The sequence below is a fragment of the Capra hircus genome, chromosome 26, assembly GCF_001704415.2.
Source record: "Capra hircus breed San Clemente chromosome 26, ASM170441v1, whole genome shotgun sequence".
Lineage (NCBI taxonomy): Eukaryota > Metazoa > Chordata > Mammalia > Artiodactyla > Bovidae > Capra > Capra hircus.
The window spans coordinates 30,863,513-30,884,150 of NC_030833.1; the positions used below are offsets into that span (position 1 = coordinate 30,863,513).

At 45.2% G+C, this 20,638-nt stretch overlaps 1 protein-coding gene across 1 annotated transcript in view; it reads right to left on the reverse strand.

The window, feature by feature from the left end:
- ABCC2 (ATP binding cassette subfamily C member 2) overlaps positions 1-20,638 on the reverse strand; it is a 73,358-nt gene that overhangs the window by 35,739 nt on the left and 16,981 nt on the right. Inside the window, exons 4-15 of the mRNA XM_005698320.3 lie at positions 20,099-20,233; positions 19,784-19,891; positions 19,313-19,368; positions 17,866-18,100; positions 15,624-15,787; positions 14,642-14,819; positions 8,574-8,828; positions 7,431-7,496; positions 4,996-5,133; positions 4,337-4,483; positions 1,811-1,895; positions 1,031-1,097 (exon numbers count right to left, since the gene is read on the reverse strand). Coding sequence (XP_005698377.2) covers positions 1,031-1,097; positions 1,811-1,895; positions 4,337-4,483; positions 4,996-5,133; positions 7,431-7,496; positions 8,574-8,828; positions 14,642-14,819; positions 15,624-15,787; positions 17,866-18,100; positions 19,313-19,368; positions 19,784-19,891; positions 20,099-20,233 — 1,634 coding nt within the window. The remainder of the gene's footprint in view (positions 1-1,030; positions 1,098-1,810; positions 1,896-4,336; positions 4,484-4,995; positions 5,134-7,430; positions 7,497-8,573; positions 8,829-14,641; positions 14,820-15,623; positions 15,788-17,865; positions 18,101-19,312; positions 19,369-19,783; positions 19,892-20,098; positions 20,234-20,638) is intronic.

Consider the following 20,638-nt stretch of genomic DNA (forward strand, 5'->3'; position numbering starts at 1 on the left):
TCGACTATTCAATGAGAAGAGCAATTCAATAAATACTCACTGAGCGCACAGATGTCCTGCCCCCTTCCCTGGAGATTTGGCTGAGTGTGGCTGGGTAGGGGCCCACACTGGGCCAGGCTCCAGGAAACTCTCTGTTCTAGTCCTAATATTTAAGTTCCTAGAACATTAGGAACTTGTTCTCAGGCTTTCTGAACCTGCCCACCCAGCTGGACTCCTTCTAGACTTATACTACCAGCAAAGTGGGAGCTGTGTCCACTCTCCTCTCTCATACAGTTGAGGCTTTCAGGTTGGGAGGGCTCAGGGCTTCTGGACTGACATATGCTGAGGCAAGCTCCAGGGTCCATGTTAGAGGATGGAGAAGCAAGAGAGAGTGTGGAAAGTGGCGGGAAGACTATTAGGTGTAATCAGTTGTGAGAAAGCCTGGCCTGCTCGGGCTCCTGGCGTACTCTGTGGCACTGTGCTCGTGATGAAGCTGGTGTGCTCACACACGTAGTGCTTAAGGAACACATTACATGCAGGAGTGTGGCAAGAAAGGGTTGGCTTAAGGCAGGGGGTGACCTACAGGGCAGAATGTGAGAAGGGGTTATGTAAATGAAAAATTCCAGATCTGAAGTTGAGTATAGAAGCAGCTCACATCATCCCCTCTGGGTCCTTCATGAAAACTATTCTTCAGTGAATAAGTGAACTTGAGTTTAGGTTCTCGTGAGTATCCTCTGGCACATCCAGAGACCTAGGCTACCTGCCAGCCTGCACTACCTCCATCCACAATCTGGAGAACACATGTCTTCACAGGTTCTCAGTTGTACTGTCCCCCAGGAGGAAAGCGGCGGTGGGCGGGGGGAGGAGGAGGGCAGGCGCAGTCACAGCGACTGCAGCCAGTTTATCCCTCCAGGGATTTAGCCTGCACTAGTATCTAACTGAACATGGGCACAGCTTGCTTCCCCATGTGGTATATTATATGGAATTTCCCTATAACAAGACCAGCAAGGAGAATCTTAAAATACAGCAAGAAGAAAAGGGGGCAACTCACTCTTGGATTGTGACACCCAAATCATGGTCCCAGGTAAATGACGCCTCCGAAAACTGCACAGCTTTATCTGTTGAGAAAAATTCCTGTCTTTAAGTCAGATGTAGGTCCCCGCATGTCTGTCTGCCTTTTCTCAGCCTTCATGTGTCCCTTGTTCCTTCCTCCAGAAGAGCCTGCCTTTGTCTGGTGATAAATCCTGAGCTGTCAAGAGGCAAATGAAAGCCCCAGGGGTGAGACCAAGTGTCGCCTGCATACAAAGTCCTTTATTTACTTAGGAGTCCCAAGCCAGTTGATAGCCCAGACTGTTGATCTACAGACACTCTGGGTTCATTCCCAGGCCCTCTGTTGCCTAGTCTGTTGTATAAATTCCACTTCCATATACAAGCTCAGCCACTCCTGCCCTGGATTCCAGAACCATGGCTTGCTCTGGCTATGAATGCCCCTCAGTCCTTAAACCTTTGGAACCCGTGTGTTCTTTCACTTCAGCCTCCCCTCCCAATTCCACATACTTGGCTCCATCATGACTTCTGTTTTCTGGATCCTTTGCAGGATTCCCCACTTATTCTCAAAACAGCTGGCCCAGCTTTGCTCGGCAATCTGGCTGGCTAAGAAATCTGTTCTAAATGAATGCAAAATTTAAGTAATACCAGTGCAAATATAGATGCAAGATAAGTCCCCTGGCTTTCCCTTTCCTTCGGTTTGCTGCTGCTCTGCCCTTGTATATCAAAGTCCTGGTGCCAGCACTGTGAATACATATGGGAAGCAACTTCCAAATTCATTTACCAGAATTGCAATCGCGTCGAATGGCAGATGTGTCCAAGTCATCCCCTCCCAGGTACTTCTCTAGCCGCTCTGTGGAAACACTGGCCTAGAGAAGGACACGGAGGAACAAAGTTCAATGATGAGCACAAGGAGACACAGGAGTGTGACTTCGTCGTCAGCCTTAGATGTAGAATCAGACAGTCAACCAGTCAACCTGCCAGGCTTCTTGCCTACGATTTGCGATTTACCACAGCTGGAATCTCTGGCTCCCTACCCACTCCCCAACTCCCTCACCCCTGACTCAGCCACATCTCAGCTCTAGGAGCCACCCTACTCTGAACACAGGAAAATTAAGAGGCTCTATTTTAGCCCCTCAGAAAACTCATTGCGGTGGTGGTGGTATGGGTGGGTGGAAGGTTAATTCTACTCTGCTGTCTCCAGGCTTCGGACCTAGATCCAGAAACTGTTTTCTGCCTCCTTCTAAGATGAAGTTTCTGTCTGAATCTGGTAACTGGGCCCCTGGCATATTCTTCTTTGAGTCCACGTTCTGATGACCCAGGCAGTGTCCTGAATCACTACTGGGACCCTCTGTGGAGGAAGTGGCCATGGAACCACAGTGACTTGGCAGATCTCCACTGGCTGCTGCGGCTGCTAAGCCGCTTCAGTCGTGTCCGACTCTGTGCGGCCCCATAGACGGCAGCCCACCAGGCTCCCCCGTCCCTGGGATTCTCCAGGCAAGAACTGGAGTGGGTTGCCATTTCCTTCTCCAATGCATGGAAGTGAAAAGTGAAAGTGAAGTCGCTCAGTCGTGTCCGACTCTTCGTGACCCCACGGACTAAAGCCTACCAGGCTCCTCCGTCCATGGGATTTTCCAGGCAAGAGTACTGGAGTGGGGTGCCATTGCCTTCTGCATATCTCCACTTAGGCCAGGCTTAAATTGCAAGTGACCTAAGCACTGGCAGGTTGCCCTGTGGTCCCCCAGGAACAGGAGAACTTGGGGGGATTTACAAGGATGTTTCTCACTTCCTCCCTTCCAGGCAGGCTGTCACGAGACAGCTTCTTGTCACGACCTGGGTTCTGAGGAAGTACTGCACTTTGGGGGGCTTCTCCGATGGCTTAGCAGGTAAAGAATCTGCCTGTGATGTAGGAGGTTCAATCCCTGCATCGGGAATATCCCCTGGAGGAGGAAATAGCAACCCACTCCAATATTCTTGCCTGAAAAATCCCACGGACAGAGGAGCCTGGTGGGCTACAGTTCAAAGACTCACAAAGAGTCAGACATGACTGAGTGGCTAAGCAGGCATTGCACTTTCTGCCTCGCCCCCTCTTTGAAGCACAACTGTGGGCTCTAGAACTGCATGGCTGCGGTGTGGATCAGCTCCTGTAGAGGGCCTCACTGCCCACTCGCCTGCTCATCTGGCTCCTTTGTTTTGCAGAGAGTTGTCACGTTTGTTGATCCTGCTTTTGCTATCAATGTGATAAACCATCCGACTCTAAAAAGAGCGTGTTGTTTCTTTCTCAGCCAGATCTACCAGCCTTCTTAACACCCTCCAGGGCCAGAAGGGCTCCTCCTAAACCCTGGTCCTTCCTAGGGCCTGAACTCTCTGAAGCCAGTCACCTCTGGATGAACACAGGTCACCACACTTTGTCATCCTGGCTGCCTCGCCAGTCTGCCACCTCCCTGGGAACATCCTCCTGAGGCCTGGTACCTGGTCCATCTCAGTGACTGTGCTCAGTTTTCAGGACCCAGACACTCCCTCTGGACTATCTTAAGCCTACTGGATTCCAAACTTAGTTTTCTGACAGCTTGAGGCTCCCAGATTGCATTTGGTTTTACCACCATGTGGCTTCACACAAAGAGAAGTCTTTGGACAAAGGGAAGTCCCCTGATCTAGTGGCTAAGACTCCGTCCTTCCAGTTCAGGGATCCAGGTTTGATCCCTGGTCAGGGAACTAGATCTGCATGCTGCAACTAAGAGTTAGCATGCTGCAACAAAAAACTAAGACTTGGTGTAGCCATCCTTTTTTTTTTAATTGAGAGAGAGAAGCCTTTTCTCTCCTTTTGTGCCATATTTCCCTAATGATTTATAAATACCCTAAGATGCTGGAAACTGAACCAAGAAAAGGGCTTAGAAATGTTCCAGGAGCAGAGCTAATTGTAATAGTCTCACTAAACACTCTCAAAACCTTGTCTCCCTGTTAGGTATATGAGATTGGTATGGTTATCCTGAGTTTATAGTCAGAAAAACGGGGGTTCAAAGAAATTGTGACTTTATTAAATCATGCTGTTGGTCTCCAGAGACCAAACCAATCTCTCTAAGTGAAGGTTCACTAGCAGAATTTGGAAATGAGATAGGACATACCAGTCATTCTGGAATCTAAGGTTTTTAACCAGGGGAAGAAGGAAACAGCAACCCACTTCAGTATTCTTGCCTGGACAATCCCACTGACAGAGGAACCTGGTGGGCTACAGTCTATGGGGTCACAAAGCATCTGACACGACTGAGCCACTGAGCACACTCAGCTGGCGGTGAGAGGCCCTACCCACCTGCAGCATGGAGGAGATGAGCATGGGGAGCATGCTCATGGGGAAGCGCAGGATATTGAAGAGGGTGATGGAGGTAAAGGCCTTCTGTGCATCCAGAACGTTACTGCTATCCACCAGGACGTAAACAGAAAACGTGATCACAGACACCTGGAAAAGAAGAACCATCAGTGGTCTATTCCGAAAGGGATCAAGTAGCCTTGTTCTAAGTACTGTATCAGAGTTGAAGGAGTCTCAGGGATTATCTCAACCTTTCATGTTACAGAGAAATCTGAGCCCAGAAGAGGAGGAACTATCTTGCCTGAGGTCACAAAGTCAACTAATGGCATTGCTAGGACCAGAGCTTGAGAATCCTGGCTCCTATGATCAGCATTCCTCCTCCTACAGATGAGAAGCCTTCCCATGCAGACCATGCCTAGATACCACATTCATGTTGAACTAACCCTGTAGTTACTCCAGGCAGCCAGGTAATCAAACTGTTTCTAAGGGTGAAACTAGATCTAGGGGCCGTGAGGTAGGAAGGACAGCATGATGACTTAAGGAGTGGGTCAGAGTTCCTTGGATTTCAGGGTCAGGCCTAGAGGTGCTAGGCACCTCTCATCTATCTAAACAGACCTTTCTTTCCAGGACGCTGACCCCGTCAACTGACTCCTGTCACTCACCAGCACCGGAGTCAAGTATAAGAGGAACATTATTGCAGACTGCAACTGCCCAAATCTCAGCAGGTTCCTGAGCTCTTTCTTCCGAAGGTTGTGGACTTGTTTTTGGAATGAAGGTTCCCAGGCAAAATATTTCAGGATCTAATAATAGAGAGGTGCACAGCTTACACTGTTGCCCCAGTAGGAAATCAGGTGCAACCCCCGCCACACAGGTTTTAGGAAACACTCCCCCAAACTGGGGAGGTACAAATTCAGCTTATAGAGGGTGATTACAGAAAGGTAACTGACTCAATGGACATGAATTTGAGCAAACTCCAGGAGATAGTGAAGGACAAGGAAGCCTGGTGTGTTGCAGTTCATGGGGTCACAAAGAGTCAGACATGACCTAGTGATTGAACAACAACAGAAAGGCAGCTTGCAGTTGTTGACAGCTTACAAGGTACACAGCATTTTATGTACTCTGTCTTACTTAATCCTAAGTGTGACAAAATTTGCCTGGCACTAAAGGGGGTTGCCCAGGACTCAGGGCTTTCAGTGCTAAACCCGGAAAGTTCTGGGCAAACCAGGAAGAAGTAGCTGCTTACTCTTTCAGAATTATTGTATCCATTTTAACAATAAGGAAACAGGTTGAGAGTGACTAAGTAACTTGCCCAAAGTCACCATCTGGTGAGTGGTAAGAGCTAAGACTCAAAATCAGGTCTATCTTCTCATTTTGCTACATTGGCAGTAAGGCATATCAGAGCTCTGTCTGCAGAAATATCAGATGTTCAAAGGGGGCTCTTAATTTTCAAGAGGTTTAGGGTAATATTAAAGTCCATTAATTCAGCCAAACTCTGCTCAATGTTACATGGCAGCCTGGATGGGAGGGAGGTTTGGAGGAGAATAGATACGTGTATATATATGTCTGAGTCCCTTCACCTGAAACTATCACAACATTGTTAATTGGCTATGCCCTAATACAAAATAAAAAGTAAAAAAAAAAAAGTCTATGAATTCAAAAAATGTCTAGATTAAAAAAGAATTTGATGAAATGCAGTATTTTGAAAGCTAGTAAATAGAGGACAGAAGTGTGTATTTATCCTACCTGTCCTTTACTTTAGAGTAACCAACTAGTTGATTAAAAATCATTCTTCATTATAGAATTCCCGCTGAGCAATGCCAAAGGAACAAAGGAATTAAAGCATCACCCTTTGGCAATGAAATAACAGAACAAGGTAGTGATCAACAGCGGCTGCTAAAACCTTTATGACAGTGGTTTTCAACCTTGGCTGCATATTGGAATCACTTAGGGAGCTTTTAAAATATATACATGCCTGGTCTCACCAAGAGTTCAATTTAGATGGTTTGAAGTAAGGCCCAAACCTCAGTGGGTTTGGCTGCATATTGGAATCACTTAGGGAGCTTTTAAAATATATACATGCGTGGGTCTCACCCCTCCCACCCCCCACCCAGAGTTCAATTTAGATGGTTTGAAGCAAGGCCCAAACCTCAGTGGGTTTTACAAATCTCCCAGGAGGTTGAAATGTGCTGCCAGGGCCACAAATCACTGCTCTTGGTGAAAGAACAATAAAGGCTGAGTCAGGCTGACAGTGCCTGGACCCCAAAAACACTGACCATCACTAAGTTTGGAAGCACACAGCACTACCCAACCCCTAGCCCTCCAACCCCATCCCAAACAAAAACAAAAACCAAATAAACTAAATCTACTCAAGTTTCTATATTTAACCACCAATTTACAAGCAAGCATGGGAAACAAGACAAACTCTTCTATCATCAAATGACCAGGAAGCGGGCAGGCAAGGGGCTACTGTAGATTAGAAGCACTATTGACTGAATACAACACATGGGCAGTTTTTAGATCCTTATTCAGACTAACCAACAGTAAAAAATAAAATTAAAAAAGGCTTGTATGAGGCAATTGGGGAAATTTAATGGTATCAAAGAAGGATTTGTTTTTAGGTATGCTATTGGTATTGTGGTTACGTTAAAGTCATTCTTTTAGAAACACATACAAAGTGTTTACCAGTGAAATGACAAAATATCTGAGACTTGCTTTTGAATAATCTAGCAAGGTGTGAAGTGGGGAGTGGGGATGTAGATGAAACAGGTTAGGTCCTGCTGATAATTGCTGGAGCTGGGTGGCAAGTCCATGGGGGTTCGTTATAGCATTCTGTCTACTTTTGCCCACATCGGACAACCTTTACTGTAAACTATAAGAACGACACAGACAATTAAACATACATAAATAGAAATCATGATCAAAAGAAGGCCTGAGAGGAGTAGCAGAAGAAACAGGAGACTTGTGGCTGGATGGATCAGGAGTCATGGGACACCCCAGGCTCAGAAGCAGGAGTCCACAGCCTCAAGCAGGTCGTTAAGGCCAAGAGGCTACTGTGGCTGTCACGCGCCCAGAGAGCCACCCACGCTCAGCTTCTCACCTTGATCCCACTGAGAATCTCATTCATGATCTTTAAACGGCTGTCTTTATTCTTCATATTTTTAACCTGCCAGGAAAGAATAACAGACAGAACAAACATCCGCGTGAGGGGTCCAGCTTTGCTTCAGATGCTAAAGCTCAGTGGCACTTGCGGCAGTTGCTCGGTGAGAACTTGAGGTGCCCAGTGACGGGCTGTGTTCTCTCCCGCTCTCCTCCTTGCTCTCCCTGCTCCTGCCACACTCACCACCCTTCTGAGCCTGAACAGTGTTGGCCTGACTGTGCCCTCCTCCCAGGTTTTACCCAAGTCTTCCTCCCTCACCCTCAGGTTCCAGAGTTCAGCTCAGTGTCTCCTCCTCAGAGGCCTTTCCTGACCCCGTGACCTAAAACCACTCCCTAGGATCACATCACCCTGTTTAATTCCCTGCATAGTACTGCTGACATTTTCCTTGTTTTTACTTATTTATGGCCTGAATCTCCACCCCATTGTAAGTTTCATGAGAGCAAAAGCCTTGTCTAATTTGCTGCCATGTTCCCCCAGAAATAGGGTGTACAGTAAGCATTTTTAAAAATATTGAGTTGGCCAAAAAGTTCACTCAGGTTTTTCTGCATTAGGAAAAACCCAAATGAATTTTTGGCCAATATTTGTAACTCAGTGAATGCAAAACGAATGACTAAGTCACGTATACCATAGAGTTCACCCATCCAGAATATGATTTGTGGCAGAGATAAGGACTGTCCACAGGGAGCTCTGCTACCTGGTGGGAGCAAGGTCGATTGCCAGGATTTAGGCACAAAGTCTGGTTTGCTCTTGTGACGGCTCTGTGTGGCTGGTTTATAACGCTATGAGAGAACCAGGGTCATAATTACTTCTTAAGAACAGCCCAGCATAGCAGTGTGTAAATGTTATATGCAGGGTCCCTGGGCAGCTCTTCTCTCTCCAATTAGGGACTTGAATGAAGACAGGAAATATGAACCCTAAAGTGGTCAGAAGATGGGAAGGGAAGATAAAGCCAAGTTCGTGTGGGACAGTGGCAAGTCTCCTATGAGCCTTGCCTTGCCCAAACTTCAATCACCAGTCAGAATAAAGTAAGAAAACTTTAGACTTTGAAGAACATGTACATATCCCCAGTGACTGTTTCTTTACCTGAATAGCCCTATTCCTGGTGGCGAGTACTCCATTAATTGGGATTAGGATCACCATCACCCCTACACCTGCTAAGACAGAGGGTCCCAACTCCGCCCACAGGAAGTAGATGGCCAAGGCAATCTGTAGGACGTTTGACCACAGCAGGTGGATGAAGTTGGTCACATCCATGAGCTTCTGGGCATCCACAGACATCAGGTTCACTGTTTCTCCAACGGTGTACTGCTTCCTGGCCCGGTTGGATAAAGTCAGCGCCTGAAAATAAAGATTGGACTTGAGAGGCATGGACAAGGCCAAGGAGCCTGGGAAGTGAGAGGGGATTCAGGAGGGCAGTGAAAGATAGAAGGATGGGCTCCATATGGACATAACTTCCAAGGGGTTGTGATGGTCTGGCTGCTAAATCTTACAGTGTTCTCACATTCTTGACCGATCTTTCCCGCTATTTCTACCTTCCCCAACACCCGCTCCCCCCCACACACTTGTCTTACCCGGAAAACTCCTATTTATCCCTTAGTGTCAGTTTAGGTGAAAATGACTCCACCTGACTCCCAAGTTTGGGTTAGCTACTTCTGTGTATTCCCCAAATGCTTATCTCTGCCATTACATTCATCACACAGAACTCTAATTGTATTTTCCTATTTCTCCACCAGTAGAAAACCCTAAGGACAACGGCTACCTCTGTCCAATTTACTACCTACACACAGTGGGGAAATCAAATACTGAAGGATGGGAGGAGCAGAGGAAGGAAGGCAAGAAGCCTGTACTGACTCTGGCCTTGCAGACTTTAATGGGGCAATGTTATCTGGAGCCATACTGTGAGGAGGTTGCAGCCATTCCCAAGAAGGACAGAGACCTCAGAATGGAGAGGAAAGCTGTGGGGCTCACATACTGGAAGCAAAATGACTTGTTTACTGTCAGGAAATTTGAGGGCACTATCTAAATGCCTGAATCTTGTATCACGAACCATCATTTCAGAGAGATGAGAAGACGGAGACCCACAGTCGATGACTTATGGCAGTGTCTTGTACAAATGCTCCCAGACAAGAGGCTGGGGGCTGAGGGGGTAGCTGCATGAAACCAGCTGGTACTATGCTCACCAAGCAACCCTTTGGTGTGGCCCACATCTTTCCAAAGGAAGGAAAGCTTAATTCCCACAAGGCAGTGTATAGGCTATGAGTGGCCCTAGATACCACCTTCAGTCTCCTCCTAAAAGCTCTACTGTCATCTTAATCCATCAATGTAGTCTTTAGAATATATCAGGATGCTTTGTTGTTCAGTAAAAAGAAGTAAATTTCCCAAAATGTTAGGCCACCAAGGTTCTAGAGAAATCAGTCCACTGCTATGCCTCCCTTTTGGTATTGAAAAGTAAAAGAAAAAAGTATTATCTAACTACCCTTCAAGGTAATTGCAATACTTTTCTTTTCTCAATAAATCTCAATACAGTGAAAAAGTCAACAATATAGTCCCAATAGCCCTTATCAGGAGTCAGGGCCTGTCTATGCGATTCTAGCCATTAAAATGATCTAAGCCCTACTTCTCTCTAAAACAAGGATGATGCAGTTACTTCACAGAGCTATGAACTGGTAATGGATGTAAAATATGTTTCATAACATTTCATAAATGAAGTATAATCTAACCATAAAATTAGTCAATTTAAAATTCCATCTTAGGAGAATATTTCTTTGAATTGGGGTCTCATTAAAGGCTCTATTTTACACATTTTGTATGAATTGTGACAACTGCAAAGCCTGGAATATATTACGAATCAGAGAGGCAGGAATGGATTGTCACAATTGTAAAAGTGTGCATTCATAGATGTGTTTCAGACAGCCTGGGTAGTGACCTCATATCCTGCAAACCAACAGAAACACAGTTACTCCACAAGGAATAAAGGAATTAAAAATTTTGTAGAAGACAAATTCCAGTGTGGGGCTATCTAGGGGTTCAAACAACTTGACCAGACTTCTGATCTGAAGGCATCTGGATCACCTCTCTGGGTCTCTCGTCCAGTCAGCATCTACTCAGGACAGACAAAAGTCGTCTTGGAGTTTTAGGAGACGAAAGCAGAGGAGAAAACCAGGAACTTTAACGGAGAAACCACCATGATGGAACACTTCAGTGGTGGATGAAAAAAAGGAAGAGAAGGCAACTGTTTGATGTTCTGAGCTATCAAAAGTATTGTCTCCTTCTGGATGAATTTTCTCCTCAGGCTTAGAGCCACTACTCTATTTTCATTTCTTTCTTTTCATTTATTTTTTAAGCTGAAGTTTACTTGATTATTTTCAATTATTAAGGGAACTCAAGGAACTGGATCTGGTAGACAGAGTGCCTGAAGAACTGTGGACAGAAGTTTGTACCACTGTACGGGAGGTGGTGAACTGAAACCATCCCCAAGAAAGAAATGCAAGAAGGCAAAGTGGTTGTCTGGGGAGGCCTTACAAACAGCTGAGAAAAAAAGAAAAGCGAAAGGCAAAGGAGAAAGGGAAAGATATACCCAACTGAATGCAGTGTTCCAGAGAATAGCAAGAAGAGATAAGAGAGTCTTCTTAAGTGAACAATGTAAAGACATAGAAGGAAACAATAGAATGGGAAAGACTAAAAGTCTCTAAGAAAATTAGATATACCAAGGGAACATTTCATGCAAAGATGAGCACAATAAAGGACAGAAATGGCAAGGACCTAATAGAAGTAGAAGAGATTAAAAAGAGGTGGCAAGAATACACAGAACTGTACAAAAAAGGTCTTAATGAACTGGAACATGATGGTGTGGTCACTCACCTAGAGCCAGACATCCTGGAATATGAAATCAAGTGGACCTTAAGAAGCACTAGGTAGTGGAGGTGATGGAATTCCAGCTTAACTATTTCAAATTCGAAAATATGATGCTGTGAAAGTGCTGCATTCAACATGCCAGCAAATTTGGAAAACTCAGCAGTGGCCACAAGATTGGAAAAGGTCAGTTTTCAAAATCCCAAAGAAGGGCAATGCCAAAGAATGCTCAAACTACAGCAAACTGCACTCATCTCACACGCTAGCAAGGTTAGCAATGTTAGCAATGTTAAGCATGCTAGCAATGCTCAAAATCTTCAAGCTAGGCATCAACAATATGTGAACCGGGAAATTTCAGATGTACAAGCTGGATTTAGAAAAGGCAGAAGAACCAGAGATCAAATTGCCAACATCCACTGGATTATCAAAAAAGCAAGGGAATTAAAAAAAATCTACTTTTGCTTCATTGACTACACTAAAAAGCCTTGACTGTGTGGATCACAACAAACTGTGGGAAATTCTTAAAGAGATGGGAATACCAGACCACCTTACCTGCCTCCTGCAAAACCTGTATGCAGGTCAGGAAGCAACAGTTAGAACTGGACATGGGACAATGGACTGGTTCCAAATTGGGAAAGGAGTATGCCAAGGCTGTATATTGTCACCCTGCTTATCTAACTTCAATGCAGAATACATCATGTGAAATGCTGGGCTGGATGAAGCACAAGCTGGAATCTAGATTACTGGGAAAAATATCAGCAACCTCATATATGCAGATGGATACATGGGATACTATTTTCCACTTCATGGGAAATAGATGGTGAAAAAGTAGAAACAGTGATAGATTTCATTTTCTTGGGCCCCAAAATCACTGCAGTTGGTGACTGCAGTCACAAAATTAAAAACACTTGCTCCTTGGAAGAAAAGCTATGAGAAACCTAGATAGCATATTAAAAAGCAGAGACATTACTTTGCCAACAAAGGTCCATCTAGTCAAAGCTGTGGTTTTTCCAGTAGTCATGTATGGATATGAGAGTTGGACCATAAACAAGGCTGAGCACCAAAGAATTAATGGTTGCAAACTGTGGTGCTGGAGAAGACTTGTGAGAGTCCCTTGAACAGCAAGATCAAACCAGTCAATCCTAAAGGAAATCAACCCTGAATATTCTTTGGAAGGACTGATGCTGAAATTGAAGCTCCAATACTTTGGCCACCTGATGTGAAGAACCAACTCAGTGGAAAAGACCCTGATGCTGGGAAAGATTGAGGGCAAGAGGCGAAGAGGGCAACAGAGGATGAGATGGTTGGATGCCATCATCAACTCAATGGACATGAGTTTGAGCAAACTCTGGGAGATGGTGAAGGACAGGGACGCCTGGTATGCTGCTGTTCATGAAGTCGCATGACTTAGCAACTGAACAACAATACTTGGCTATTTTCAATTCTTAAGGGAAAAAATATAAGTTAAATAAGCAGGGTGACAATATACAGCCTTGACGTACTCCTTTTCCTATTTGGAACCAGTCTGTTGTTCCATGTCCAGTTCTAACTGTTGCTTCCTGGAAGAAACACAAGCTGGAATCAAGATTGCCAGGAGAAATATCAATAAACTTAGATATGCAGAAGACGCCACCCTTATGGCAGAAAGTGAAGAACTAAAAAGCCTCTTGATGAAAGTGAAAGAGGAGAGTGAAAAGCTGGCTTAAAGCTCAACATTCAGAAAACAAAGATCATGGCATCCGGTCCCATCACTTCATGGGAAATAGATGGGGAAACAGTGGAAAGAAACAGTGTCAGACTTTATTTTTTTGGGCTCTAAAATCACTGCAGATGGTGACTGCAGCCATGAAATTAAAAGACGTTTACTCCTTGGAAGAAAAGTTATGACCAACCTAGATAGCATATTGAAAAGCAGAGACATTACTTTGCCAACTAAGGTCCATCTAGTCAAGGCTATGGTTTTTCCTGTGGTTGTGTATGGATGTGAGAGTTGGACTGTGAAGAAGGCTGAGTGCCAAAGAATTGCTGCTTTTGAACTGTGGTATTGGAGAAGACTCTTGAGAGTCCCTTGGACTGCAAGGAGATCCAACCAGTCCATTCTGAAGGAGATCAGCCCTGGGATTTCTTTGGAAGGAATGATGCTAAAGCTGAAACTCCAGTACTTTGGCCACCTCATGTGAAGAGTTGACTCATTGGAAAAGACTCTGATGCTGGGAGGGATTGGGGACAGGAGGAGAAGGGGACGACAGAGGATGATTTGGCTGGATGGCATCACTGACTCGATGGACGTGAATCTGAGTGAACTCCGGGAGTTGGTGATGGACAAGGAGGCCTGGTGTGCTGCGATTCATGGGGTCGCAAAGAGTTGGACATGACTGAGCGACTGAACTGAACTGAAGGGAAAAAATGAGACTTCACCTTGGTGTCTAGGACAGAGGGAAATAAAGTTGCTCTGAGAAAATTAAACACTAAAAGGAACATGTCAGGGACTTCCCTGGCAGTCCAGTGGTTAAGACACCACACTCCCACTGAAAGGGGCATAGGTTCGATCCCTGGTCAGGGAACTAAGATCCCACATGTCATGTGGCATGTATAAAAATAGGAAAAAAAATAATAAAGCAACAGGTCAGAGGGAAGATGGGCAAAATCATCTTAAGGAAATGGAAAAGCTCCCAAGTCTGCAGAATTTAATAACTGGAGTGAGGGTGTTGATATTTACAAATCCAAAAAAGGAATCAGGCAGAGAAGGAGTTGGTTGCCACTCAAGACTGAAAAAGAAATCACTAGGCAAAAGGCAGTCCAGGGAGATGGAGCCCTGGTCCACAGAGTATAGTCTATGGTAAAACTGTGATTTGAGATGGATACACCAGGTCTCATGAGCCTAGTTTCACGTAGTACTTGGTTTAAATGTTGGTGATTTTAAGAGTCAGCTTCTTTTCTGACTTCACATTCCATCCTAAGGTGTTGTCAGCTTGTGGAGAGAAGAAAGAGAGAGATGGTATGCCAGCCTTCAAGGCTGAAAGGCAGATCCTGGGCAGAGAAGAGTTTGGCAGCTTTTCCCTGCAGTAGGGTACACTCCACCACCACCACCCACCCCCCGCCACACACACATATTCTATGTCTGTATACACACTTTTCATTTTAATTTCCAAAGAAATGTCTAAAGAAGGCTGTATGTTTAGCCAAAATTCAGTGTTGAGGTCAGTTATCACTTCCATCAAGTTTTCCTCAATCGTGGAACAAAGGCTCATGTTTACTAAGGGGATCTTCTTTGGTGGTCCTTGGCATACCCCACATACCTTCTTATATACAGAAGCCATGACGGTGGTCCGCACTTTCATGCCCAGCAGAAAGCACAGCTGAAAGTAATACTGAAGGCAGACAGACTGGATGAGGGCCACGACAAACAGGAGGATTGAATAGAGATATCCGGTCCACAGATAGATTCCATGGTTATTTGCAAAGGCGATCAGCAACCTGCCAGAGCAAAACCAAGTAAGCAAGTGCTGACATCAAGCCTCTGAGGGCTCCTTACCCTCACTGTGCACAGCCAGCTACCCTGCCCTACCCTGGAGGTAACTGAAGTGACTACAGTTCAATGCTCTTGGAAGACTGAGCTCCACAGCCATCCAGCACTCTTGCATTTGGAGATGAGCAGCAGGGACCAAGGGTTGATGACCCACAGATGTGAGACAGGATATTGTGTGCCCCACGGAGCTGCTGCTGCTGTGCTTTCTCTAACCCTTTCTTTTCCTACCCTCTGGTAGAAGGAGCTATGTGTGGCAAGTTGATTTATTCCTGGAAAGGAATTAGGACACGTATCCAGTGTGAGTTAGAAGGGTTTCCCCTGGAGGATAGTGTATTCCATAGATCCTGGCAGACTGAAGTCATGTCATGATTAACTGGAACCGCCCACTTAATACCTGACTGGGGAGCAATGATGTTACAAAGCCTGCATACAAGCCTCTCCTCAGGTATGAGGCCCACCTCTTGGACACAGCTCAGCTCACAGCAATTCTGTTTAAGAAATGCCCCTAAGAAGTACTCGGCTTCCAATGAGGAAAAGGACATGGGAAAGAGGAAGGCTAAAGGACATACTATTTTAGACCTTGAAAAATGCCTTGTGCTTTTCATGAACACAATGCTGTAAGGTGGAAGAAAATTATGAGCATTTTTTAAAAATTAGGAACTTAATAACAGGCTCCTGCCTGCATGTACAGGAGCAAAAAGCAGAGTGGCAGAGGAGGCCCTAAAGAGACAACCCAGGGTCTGGGGACTCACTTCAGCAACTGAGGATTCAGAAACGTGAGGAGGTCATACACCACCTTCAGCAGGAATGATTTCAGGAGGATGACGTAGAAAGTTTTGAAGAGCGCCTTCACCAGCCAGGACTTGGGAAAGTCTTTTGTGGTCTCAGACTTCTTTTTTTTCTTTTTAGTTTCTTTCTGGGGACAAAACCAAACAAGCAGTGCTTGCAGAAGTGCGTGGTGTAAGACTTTGTCTCCACTGACCAGCTCCCCAGCGTTAGCCCCTGATCCCTGTGGCCATCACTGAACAGGCTTGAGTCTTCTCTTCACTGCCTGGTCCCATCCACCTTTTTAGCTGCTCTCACTGTTCCCCTCTCACCTCTTAACTGAGGCTTAGAATCTATTTTGGATTAGGAAAACAGGCAACAAAGCAGATGAAAATAGCATAGAAAAACATAGAACAGACTCTGAGGGGGGCCTGTGGGGCATTGTGGGAGGGAAGGGCATGGACATGCTAACATGTATCTTAATATATATTTCAGATGCTTAGAAGGCTTTTCGTTCTCTTCTTGCTTGAGGTTATTGTGCGATGTTATGGGTTGAATAGAAACCCCTTCAAAAGGAATGTTGAGGTCCTAAACCCCAGTGCCTTAGACTGTGCCCTTGTTTGGAAATAGGGCCTTGCAGATACAACCAAGCTGGGATGAAGTCATTAGAGTACATCACGGGTCCTACTCTAATATGATTGGTGTCCTTGTAAGAAGAGAGACAGAGGCGGGGCAGGGGAAGAGGCCACGTGGTGACAGAGGCAGAGAGTGGGGTAAGACATCCAAAAGCCGTAGAACACCAAGGACTGCTGGCCAAACCCAGAAGGTGGAAGAGGCAAAGGTGCTTTCTCCCATACAGGGTCTGAAGGGAGCGTGGTCCTCCTGATGATCTGACTCCAGACTCTTGGCCTCCTGAGCTCTGAGACAATACATTTCTGTTGTTTAAAGCCATGCCGTTTGTGGTGCTTTGTCTCAGCAACCCTGGGAATCTACGGTGTGGGGTGTCATCACCGCTCACCCGCTACACTCCCTTTTCCTGTCCTGCCAGGCCCCCAATTCCAGATTCTCAGGCTCAGTGGCATCCTTTCATAATGGCTGTCACTGAGGTCCCATCTTATTTGTCTCTTTGCCTGAACAACTGCCTCAGCCTACGTCTCAGCTTCCATTGCCCCCGCCTCCACCCCAATCATTCATTCTCCTGGCAGCTGCCCAAGTGGACTTTTAAAAATGTAAATCTGATTGCATTACTCCTCTGCTCAAAACTTTCTCCTGGCTTTCCATCAGACTTAAAGTCCAGACTCTTCACCATGGCCCATGAGGGTCTATACCTCTTTATACCCGCCCACTTTCCTGCACTCACCTCCCCGCAGACTCAGCCTCTCTCTCCATGCTCCCGCACTCTCTTTCTCCTCTCCAAACAAACCAACCATGTTCCCCTCTCAGCCTCACAACCCACCCCCTGTGAGTGGAACAGGCTTCCTTCTGATGGGCTCTTCTCATCGCTTGGATCTCTGCCCAAATATCACCTCCTCTGAAGTTTCTCCTGTTACTCTAAGGAAGCATTTCACCCCAAATACATGAATATGTTTTCTTAATAGCACCTCCTGCTCTGAAAGGGTAACATATGTATTGGTTTATTAGTTATTTTCTAGCTCTCTAAAGATGAGGACTCCTTCAGGACTCTATATCTGTGCCCAGAATGATCTCCAATGCACAGTGCTACTTAATAAATATTTTCAAGTGAATAAAAAAATAAATTAGCTAACACTAAATCCCACCAACATGCAAATTCTAGCAATGCTAAGGTATTGTTTTATTTTCCTACTAAAAAAGACACTGAGAAAAATTTTATATATACCCCAAAGGAGAGAGAACAGTACTACATTACACCCCCAAGTATCCATCACTACGGAACTATGATAGAATTGTGAATACTACTAATCTAAAATGCACTGCAAAGTGTAAAGTGCTGTAAAAATGTAAGGACAGGGGGAGGGAGGTGGGAGGGGGGTTCATGTTGGGATCACATGTACACCCGTGGTGGATTCAGGTCAATGTATGTTGAAACCAATACAGTATTGTAAAGTAAAATAAAGTAAAAAAAAAAAAAAAATTTCATGGCTGCAATCACCAAAAAAAAAAAAAAAAAAAAATGTAAGGACAGAATCACCATCACCAGGACACCAGTGACGTGCAGGACGTTTGAACAGACACTCATGGAAAAGTTACCAGGACAAGGACATCTTGGCTTTGACTTTGGTTCTTGTCCAAGCCGTTCACACTGGCTCCAGGGTTCCGCTTGGATTTCTTCTTCTGCCGTTTCTGGAACGCCCGCCTGGCCTTCTGTAGCTCTTCTGCCATGTACTTCTCAAACCTGCTAACTAGTGCATTTGTTTTAGCCTCGTCTTCAATATCCCAGACATCTTTGAGCGTCAGAGGTTTCCTGAAGCCTTTCAGAACAGTGCTGGAACAAGAATAAGCCACAGGCTGAGGCCCTGCAGAGGGGGGCCAGAGGTGGTCACCTCTCTGCCTCTGTCAAAACCATCCAGTTCCAGGATGGAGGGACAGAAGAATGGGGCTTCTCCCTTACCCTGCTACCCCAGCTCCTAGCCCTGGGAACTTGAAAGAGGAGTGGAGAGAGCAGAAAAGGGAGCAGGTAGGGGTGATTGAAGGTGGGAGAAAGCAATAAAAGAAAGAGAAGGGATTCTACTGGATGAAGAGTCAAAAGAGCATCACCTACTCACATCCTGCTCCTTCCTCCTCAAATAGTGGCTGCCTCTCTGCCACCCTGGCATCCCTTGAGGGGCCTCCAAGAGGCCCTTAAGGAAATGAACAGACCCAGAGGCTGCCTCTATACTGTCTCTCTAGATCAGGGCTGCTCAACATGGGATTCAAGAACATGGATGGAAAACAGATTATGTCTTTATTCCTATTCACTTCTAACTGAAACACAGCCTTTCCTAGTTCTAATACGAATGTAGTCAACCAACTACAGTTGTGAAACAGAGTACTTGTGCCTTTGTTACCAGGAGACACCACAGATGTTTTCATGGCTCATGTATACTCATCACTGCTGTGAAACTAGAACCTAGCACCGGGTCTCATTATTTAATGCATTCACAAAGAGGCACAAGTGTTACTATATCACAGATTTGATTTTAAAAGACTATTTAGGTAACTACATTTCAGTATATTCGTTTCCCTTTGCAATTTCATATCTTTTATTGTACATGTTTAAAACATTATCTGAGAAGGGATTTGTGGGTGTTACCAGGCTGCCCAAGAGACCCATGCAACTACAAAGGCCAAGGATGGCTGCTCTGGATCTCCTGGCAGCCCAGAACAGCTATTCATCCCTTACCCAAGTCTGTGCCACACTCCTTGCCTCCAAATTTCCCTTTTCCTGTCCTCCTGCCTCCTTTTCCTTCTGTCTTTTTTTTAGGGTATGTGGAATTCCCCCACTCCAGGCTACCAAAAAAAAAAAAAAAAAAAGAAATTCCCTCCTTCCTCTCAGTTTCCCCATCTGCCCCGTGAAGGGAATGCAATAAACTGATCTGTATATTTCAACATTCTCTGACTCTAAGTAGCGGAGAAATGGAGGCCACGGCAGGTACTTTTAAAACGAAGATTTGAGTGGTGAAGGATAGAGACAAGCCACACTCCAGGCATTTCCTACCTGTCATACCAACTAAAGGTGATACTACTCAAAAATGAAGCTGTGGTTGAAGGATTCTGCAAGACACACAAAGAAAATCAGAAAGTAAATCAATTAGAAACAGGAATTCAATGACACTCTAAAATCAGAAATTGATGTTTCTAAATAGATGCTGTGCTAGAAACTAGATCTGACACTGAAGTGGCCTGTTCAGTGTGTTTGTTTGGACACGCTAAGGTCACCAGTAGAATGATAATCAGACTTTTTGGCCTAGATATATAAATTAACTGTCTGTGCTGAAGCTTGGTGGGTCAATATAAAAGTTAATGTTTCCAAATTCTAGTCACTTTGTGTCCTTAAGTCACAAAATCATCCATATTACTGAACTCTGGGCTTGTGGGACCTTCATGAGACCTTGACATCTCAAGGTTACACTTGTCAAGATACCATCCAATTAAATAACATATGAGGTAGTCAAATTTCAAGTCTCACTTTTGATGAGTCATCTTTTTCTGAAAACGCTGAAAGGATCAGGACCAGGATCTGGAATGCGTAGAAGATGAAGTACACGCAGGAGTAGGCCAGATTAGAACTGCTGTCCTATGGGGGATAAAAAACAAAGAAAATGAGCCTTTTATCTGAATTAAATATAAACAGCCCCTATGTATCAATGCTCATGATTAAAGTCTGTTATCAAATCCCCTAAATACAATTCTACCCTGGAACTCAATTTGCCTGATGTCGCTTACTACAACTTAGCAGCTGCCCAGGAGTACCTTCTAATGGCACCATCCCTCTCCTCCTTACCTTTAAGAGTGCCCGGATCAGAGTCTGAAATTGGAAAGTGCCACAGAGTATTGAGAGAATCCAGAATAAGGACAGGTACCAAGAGTCCTTCTGCACACACCATCGCCTGCTGTGTTGGATCAGTAAAACCAGGACCTAGATAGAAATTTACACCATGTTTCGAAAAATAGTGTCACCATCCAAGGACAAGAGGCAAGAGAGGTGTCAGAGAACAGGGGGAGAAATGGAGGCTGAAAGGGGAGACTGTTGTAACTAATCTGATGCCAACTAGTACATTTCCTCCCCGATACCACCCAACTTTCTCTTTCAGGACCTGGGTGCTTTCTCTGGAATCCCCTTTCCCTATCCCATCCCTGATGCAAAGAACTGACTCATTGGAAAACACCCTGATGCTGGGAAAGATTGAAGGTAGGGGGAGAAGGGGATGACAGAGGATGAGTTGGTTGGATGACATCACCAACTCAGTGGACATGAGTTTGAGTAAACTCCAGGAGTTGGTGATGGACAGAGAGGCCTGGCATGCTGCAGTCTATGGGGTCG